At 36.5% G+C, this 8675-nt stretch overlaps 1 protein-coding gene across 1 annotated transcript in view; it reads left to right on the forward strand.

The window, feature by feature from the left end:
• Window positions 1-3482: 3482 nt before the first annotated feature.
• FAF2 (Fas associated factor family member 2) overlaps window positions 3483-8675 on the forward strand; it is a 130852-nt gene continuing 125659 nt past the window's right edge. Inside the window, exon 1 of the mRNA XM_053717038.1 lies at window positions 3483-3569. Coding sequence (XP_053573013.1) covers window positions 3507-3569 — 63 coding nt within the window. The 5' untranslated portion in view covers window positions 3483-3506. The remainder of the gene's footprint in view (window positions 3570-8675) is intronic.

Below are 8675 nucleotides of genomic sequence, written 5' to 3' on the forward strand. Positions count from 1 at the left end.
TGCCCAATAAATATGTTCTGGGGAGATCACCAACAGCCCTTTGCCTCTGCATGATCCGGGTATATGGTTCCTTTACACTAAAGACCATATTACAAAGAGATTGTGTTCCTTATGCCCTTATACAGAGTATACGCCCAAATGATGCTACACACCATTATTCCCAACCATATATAAAAAGGCTTTTTTAGTGCTATACTTCAGCCAAGCATATAACCTTCCCTTTTCATGGAATACGAGTCCTATTCTAACACATTTAAATATGTTATGCAGACAAAATCAAATAACGTTTTATTGTATTTACAAGCCATGTAAAATATCTCTGAGATCAGGGCTAGCTCAATTAAAACCTAATCCAGTTAAGGTATTATCTTGCACTTTATATCTATTTAAAGCTTATCTATGCCATCGGACATCAATATATATCATATTGAATGCTCAAGTCTGTATATTCTCATACATTGTATAGTTGCATAGCACTTTAGAACTGTTTCTTTTGGATTGTTCATGTTACTATAACGATCATATTTGAACATGATATTGTATAATTCTGTCTACTTGATAAGGTTAGGATTATTATTGTCCAATTTGATATAATGTAATTTAATATGTAACTAATTTGATCCCCATTAATTTAATTTAAAAGCTGTACATAGGCATACCGCATTTCATATTTTTGGGTACATCATCTTGCATTTAAAACCTGTCCATGTCATTTGATATCAAAATATATATATATATATATATATATCATATTTAATGCTTTTATTAGTATATCCATATCAATATATATTGTATTGTTGCACTGTCCTTTAGCATTGATTCCCCAAGATCGTTCATTGCTCTGTAATGTAATTCTTATTTTGTACATTCTGTTAATTAAATGGTTAACAGGGGTGTGTTTAACACCAACCAATAACCATCAAGTTTGAACCCTTTTTAAATGGCACTCACCGGTGCCTTATCAGGTTTATGAGTACGGCCCTAGCCTAAACGCGTAAAACCCGACTTCTATCTTGTGTGTACCATGTCATTTTTATACGTTTGACGAATAAAGCAGCTTTTTATATTTTTGGATAACCAGGACTACTGCTTCCTTTTTGTACTACTATTTATCAGGATTACAAGGAATCCTTTTCTAAGTGTCCCTCATCCTGAAGTAACATTTGGCTACCCCCGGCGGTCTAACTACATGCCAGCTCCCAACACACTGACAGCGACAGGTACGGCTTGAAACATGAGCGCAGCACTGGATTGGTTCTCTGCCTATCACGTGAACCACTGATTTGATCCTGATTGGAGCAACGATCGCACATACTACAAACACAGAGGAAACCTGGAATCGGTAAAGGTTCGATAGAGCCGCAGAGCCCAGGTCACTGCAGGAGCAAGACGCACCGGGCTGCAGCTGGTAAGGATCCTCGACTTGAGTAGATAAAACGAGTATTTAGAGTGTATGGTTCTGCTCTATCTCCGCGCATGGTGGATACTCGTTACAGTGAAGACGGCCACAGTGGGTGAGGGCTAAACACGAATAGTACTTGAGGTATATGCTTTTCTTCTATCAAGTTTGTGCAGTATAAACCATTGCTTGCTCATTTAACTGTTTCCATATCCCAGTGTGTGTGGTTGATATTACGGAGCTGTGGACTGCATTACATTTACTACGGCTATTTTCAGTTTAACCACAGAGTGCTCTGCTTATTGAAGGTATTAAAGGGACATTAAACACTAAATACATGCTAGATAGAATGATGCATTCAAAGAAAAGATTAGTCCATGACTAACATGTAGATGTATTTTTTAAAGTTTCATTAGTTGTTTAAAAAGTGAGAAAATAAGTGTAAAGTTTTAGTGTCTATAAAACACTGGGAGCTGCCATGTTGTAACTTGTGTTACCTTCTCTGCTGTGGCCAATTAGGGACAGTTATAAATAAGTTACTAGAGTGTGCAGCCAATTGCTGTGCTGGATTTAACAGTGTTCTGCACTTCCATTTCTAACAGGAACTGAAAAGCTCACAATTTCAGAATGGAATTACAGGCAAAGAGGACAAAATAAATAATGAAAGTATATTGCAGAGTTGTTTTATATATACAATTTATCATTTTATATTACCATCTCAAAGTGTTTAATGTCCCTTTAACCTCATCTATGTATATGCCTACATTAAATTACCGACAGTTGCATCACTCTTTTAACACATCCCACCTTTGTGTAAAGTTTATGCCCAAATTACACAACATAGCAAATACATAGACCACAGTGCCCCCTAATGCCAAGTATTTATCCACATTACATTACCAACCAAATTCTTGGCTCCTGGAATCTGTCCTATGCCAGACATACACCCAAAGCACACTACACACAGATATAAGGCCCTTCACCCCTTTATGCCAGGTATATGCTCATATTTTACAACAGACCAGATTAATGGCCATCCAAACACTAGCCAGGCCCTACCTACTAAAACAAGATTGGCATTTCAAAATAAGTATGGTCACTATCAATAATAAATTATCCAGAAAAAGTGATGAGTGATGGTTCTGTTTCATATTATAATGGTGATGTCAAGCACAATGTCACCAGACCTGAATATCTATGCTCTTGCTATTTCACTTTCATACCTCATCCATATGGAAGGGGTATTCATTGATGGGCTCCAAAATGATGAATCCAGGGATCTATTAGGCACTGGTGGGATTTTTTTTATCTCTGCATATTATGTATTTTGCTTCTTTTTTAAGGTAGTGCAACTGAATAATTTCAATAAGCCTTAGGTCCATCAAGCTTAACAATTCATTTTAATGTTCCCTTTAAAAGGAGATGATAATCAAAGTTAAATTTTCATGATTCAATTAGTGCATGCATTATTTGCTGAAAAGCATACCTAGGTAGCCTTGGGGGCATACATGTCTTTGAAGAACTATATTGCAGCAGTTTTGCATGTTATTTTATTAACAAAGCTATACACTTTTTCAACAATAGATGGCACCAGAAATGCCCTACCATGAAAGCTATCTGCCTCCTATCATTGGCTCACCAAATGTGTTCAGCTAGCCATTGCTGCTCTTGGGCTCACATTAACGAGGATACGCACAGTTTTATAAAAGCAATATTGCAGTAATAAAATGCTCTCACAGTACAGTGTTTCTTTTAGTAGATTAATGGCCTGTATCATGCACAATTGTAAACAACGCATACAAAAATCCACTGCTGTCCCATTGTTGATACCGAATTGGTTGGTGTCTAAGTAACGTGTAGTAATATCTAATTTAGCTGAGTATTAACGTAAACACAAAGTTCACTATGTTGATATGTCATACATAACAATAATAGATGTGCAGTACCAACTCATATTTTATTATTCTAACACCCGTTACCCAGTAGTGAGATTACTAAGCATTTAATTATGAGCACAATTTCAGCCGGAAGTTTCCCTTATTCCGCTCCGGGTTCTTTCGTCACATCCGGTTGATGGGAGTGACGGGTCAGAAGGCGGAGAGGGAAGATGGCGGCGCCGGAGGAGAGGGAGCTGAGCCAAGAGCAGACTGAGAAGCTTCTGCAGTTTCAGGTCAGGCCATTGTGTGCGATAATTCTAGAGTGCTTTGAATCGGGCAAGGGGTAGAAGCCGTATGCGACGGGCGGAGTTATAGGATGGGGCAGCTGGTCTGTGAAGTGGCTGCTACCTGTACTACAGTCAGAGCCTCCCACTGACAGACCCGGCAGTGGTGGGGCCTTGAGTGTTGGCAAATGTCACTGTAGTGCTTGTTTCATGCTTGATATAGAGGAGCTCTACGCACAACTTCTACCTTTCACATGGACATGTGTTCTAATTTAATGCAAGTTCAGAAGTTTATGCTTCATCAACAGTCGGTGGAAAATATTGTTGCCCATCTGTTCATCCTATATGATATCGAGGTGATAAGTGTTTCAAGTTTGGAGGCAGCATTGAAATTGATCAATTTGCAAATTAGCAAATATTAAAAGCGTTATGATCAGATGTCATCTGCTTTAGTTCTTGTGCGCTTTGTTTTATTATTTCAATCTTTGGAAGCACCAGGACTTATTTGAATGTCATTGTTGAAGTTTATGTCCCAGACAAGCGTTTTTATCTTTCTGGGTTTAGTAAACCGAGTACAGTTTAAAGGGACAGTCAAGTCAAAATTAGGCTTTCATTATTTCAGACAGGGCACACAATTTTAAGCAACTTTCCAATTTACTTCCATTATCTAAATGTATAGAATCATTTTATAGGCAAACTTTCTGAGGCACCAGCTCCTACTGAGCATGTGCAAGATTCACAGAATATACGTATATGCATTTTGTGATTGGCTGATGGCTGTTACATGATGCATTAGAAATGGAAATGTAACTGACTTTTGCCCAATAAAAGGCACTAATTTGACATTCAAACTAGGTGCTTTTGTCTTTTATACATTTATTGACTGCTATTCTGTGTTTAGTGGTCCTTTTAGTTGGCCTTGTATGCTAAGGTTTTTTTTTTTTAAAGTCTTATGGAGAGATCTTTATAAATTATGCTAATAATTTTGATTGCATTTTGAAGTACGTCAGTACTTTAATCAATTAGAAAAATATTGATCAGTTTACTGTTTACAATTACTTTTTTGTGCTGTGTTTTTGTTTGTTGGTTTTACAATTGGTTGATAACCTTATGCAAGGGAAAGCATCTCCCTACATATGTAGACTTATAATCAATATAGAATTGTTGGAGGTTAACTGGGGCATTGTTGACAGTTTGACAAGCAAGGTATGTAGTGTGTCACAGCACTAGCAAGGATCACATGAGGAAAGTGCTTTTTTTTGTAATAGGACATTGTTTTTAAAGGGACAGTTTACCTATAAACTTTCTCTACTTTAATGTGTTCCCAATGATCAATTTTACCTGCTGGAATGTATTAAAGGGACATTAAAGTGAATGTCAACTTTCACGAATGAAAGCCCTGGTTTTAAAAAATACTATTAAAAACAGGGGCACTTTTATTCATGAAAATTTACATTGAAGCCATTCTTTTAAAATACTTACCTTTTATTCCTAGCAAGCGTCGAACACCGGAGCAGCGATTCTTCCACCCCAGGACGTCTCTTCTTATTTCAGAAATAACGAATCCAGCTTCCTCCAATAAAATAAGTGCCCCTGTTTTTAATAGTATTTTCAAAAACAGGGCTTTCATTCGTGAAAGTTGACATTCACTTTAAACCCCAAAAAATTCTTTCATGATTCAGATTAAAAAGGGACACTGAACCCACATTTTTTCTTTCATGATTCAGATAGAGCATGCAATTTTAAGCAACTTTCTAATTTACTCCTATTAATTTTTATTCATTCTCTTGCAGTCTTTATTTGAAAAAGAAGGCATCTAAGCTTTTTTTCTTGGTTCAGAACTCTGGACAGCACTTTTTGATTTGTGGATGAATTTATCCACCGATCAGCTAGGAGAACCAAGGTTGTTCACCAAAAATAGGCCAGCATCTAAACTTACATTCTTGCATTTAAAATAAAGATACCAAGAGAATAAAGAAGATTTGATAATAGGAGTAAATCAGAAAGTTGCTTAAAATGTCATGCTCTATCTGAATCACGAAAGGAAAACATTTGGGTTCAGTGTCCCTTTTTAAGAACATCATTTTTAAAAGTTTCCAATTTACTTCTATTATCAAATTTATTTTCATGTTCTTCTTTGTTGAAGATACCTAGGTAGGTAGTATGCACATGCCTGAAGCACTACATTACAGGAAATAGTGCTGCCATCTAGTGCTCCTGCGAATTTATAACAATGTTGCAAAACTGCTGCCATATACGTGCACACTCTTGAGCTTACATTTCTTCTTTTCAACAAAGGTTAACAAGAAAACAAATAAAATGATAATAGAAGTAAATTAGAAAGTTGTTTGACATTTTATGTTCTATCTAAATCAGGAAAAAATTGGATTTTATGTCCCTTTAAATTGTTTACAAATGGCTCCTTAGCCTTTATATTGGCATTTGAAATAGCTGATTTAGCCTGCAATAACCCTACCTATACTGAAAGTTTATATACCTAGATATAGGCTATTGAGAAGCTATGTTAACACAACCAGCAGAAAAAAATTACACTCCCAGTGGGAGAGAGAAAAAGACTCTTTCAATTGTTCTTTCTAAGTATCATACAGAGACAAGAAAGGGAAGCATTTGAGTGATAAGATAACAAGATCTGATCTGTCAGCAAGCCAAGTCTTATTTTGATAGCTGGATTTACTCTTTGAAAACACAGCCTATTTCCTTTGCAAAAAGAAACATAAATGAGCAATTTCACATTCATTTTATATGCTGCAGCTGGTATAACAAGTCATGGGGAACACATTCAGGGAAAAACAATTTTACAGAGAACTGTCCCTTTAAGGGGACATTTTAGTTAACAGATATTCCTTTTAAAAAAATAAAATAAATAATCAACCTCTACAAAGGGACTTTGCACTACTAGTAGCTAACTCAACACATCTGGTGAGCCACTTACTAAATATAAATGTGTGTAGCCACCAATAACCAGCTAGTCCCCATTAGTGCATTGCTGCTGCAGAAAGTACATATGCTTTCAACAAAGGATAACACAATAATAAAGTAAATTGATAACAGAAGTGCCTTAAAATTACATGCTCTGTCTGAGTCATGATAGTTTAACTTTGGCTTTCGTGATCCTTTTAAGGTCCAGATGCGTCTCATGTAGCTTAAAGGGACTTGAAAGTCAAAATTCAATATTGCCAGTACTGCATCTTGTATGTAATTGGAAGCACCTTAAAGGGGCAGTTTGGCTACAACACATTGGCTTGTAAGAAAATAATCTTACGGTGTAAATGGGACATTGTACTAATTGTTTTTATCTTGTAAAAGAAAGAGCAGCAGATAAACATGATTTATTTTTTTTCTCCTATAAAAATGTATAATTGAATTTACTCATACCTAGTTGTCTATTTTGGCTCGTTCACATAGACAGCTCTCACAGAAAAAAAATTTGGATTGTGCAGTGTTATCTTTTTCTAAAAGGAGGAAATTTCACTGTAATACTCTTGTACGTTTGATGAAGAAAATGAAGTATCATATCCCTTTAAAGAAGGAGCATATTACGTTGTGATAGTAATAAGTTCAACTTTTTTAAAGGGACACTAAACCCATTAGAAAAGTTACCTCCATTAGCCAGATCAATATAAATACGTACTTTTTGTAAATATAATTGCGCTTTATAAGTTTACAGTTTCTGAGAAATCGTCACCTGAAATCTAATTGAATTCCGAACCCACCGACGGCAGTAACTTCTAATCCTCCAATCGAGACTGATAACCCAAGTTATCAACATGGCGGATTATCGCCGCTATGCGCATGTGTGATTTTAAGTAATCGTCATAGCAAACATCACTGGAAGAAAACATGCAGACCCGCTTATGGCTCAATGTGGAGTCAATGAACAGATATGTGCATGCGCGGGTAGACAAATTGATATGCGCATGCGAACGGTGACATTGCAAGTTAATGAGATGCAATTATTGAAATTACTATTGTTACATTTGTTGTATTGTTTGCCTCCCATATTTGAGGGTTGGCTGATATGACGTAATAGACGAAAATTAATATTAATATTTCTCAGACTACAAATAGGTATGTGAGGATATGTAAACATGTTACATATGACAGTGCCTGACAAATATGTTTAAAAATTAGGAGCCAGTAAGAATATATTTAGAAGCCAGACATGTTTTTAAGAGCCAGACAGTGTTATTTGTATATAGATATATGGAAAATAACCCAAAAGCTTAGGGGCCAGGAGTAAGATTCTAGGAGCCAGTGGCTACCAGGCTCCTGGGTTTGTCGAGCCCTGACATATGATATTGATGGTCAGTTGGTGGGGGGAAAAAACAGTTTTGGAATCCTTTAAAGTGAGGGTCAATTTTGATGAATTAATGCCCAGTTTTTAATAATCCTATTAAATACAAGGGCACTTTTAATTAATCAAAATTGACATTTCACTCGTTTTCTTCAAAAACTTACCTTTTAATCCTGGCAGCCGCTCCAGCACTTCCTCTGCCGGTCGCAAGCCGTCTTTGCGGGTCCAAAATGACGAATCCGGCTTCCTCCAATCATGGCATTGCATCATGACAAGATTCCCCCGGGGGGGGGGAGCCATGATTGGAGGAAGCCGGATTAGTCATTTCTGATGTCTGTAGAGGCTTCTGATGGCCGTGGGAATCGCTGGAGCGGCTGCCATAATAAAAAGGTAAGTTTTTGAAGAAAAAGAGTGAAATGTCAATTTTGATTAATTAAAGTGCCCTTGTTTTTAATAGGATTATTAAAAACCGGGCACTAATTCACCAAAATTGACCTTCACTTTAATAAACAAAAATGTATAGATACATCTCTGAAAGAGGCATTTTCGTTGCCTCAAAAAATAGTGCATGTTAAAATTATTTTGTGTTTTTTAACGGATGTTCCTGGTTGTAAAACAAAAACTTGTTTTCACCAATATTGCTGTGGGAGTTTTCTTTATCATTTGGTGAACCCCCCCCCCCCCAACTATGCAGCTTATTTATGATTTACAAAATTAACAGGTTTGAACAGAGCTATTTACTCATATGCAAGATAGCAATGTTATGAGTTTAATATTCCTTTAAGTTGAGGCTTGACAAA

Source organism: Bombina bombina, chromosome 6 (assembly GCF_027579735.1).
Source record: "Bombina bombina isolate aBomBom1 chromosome 6, aBomBom1.pri, whole genome shotgun sequence".
Taxonomy (NCBI): Eukaryota; Metazoa; Chordata; class Amphibia; order Anura; family Bombinatoridae; genus Bombina; species Bombina bombina.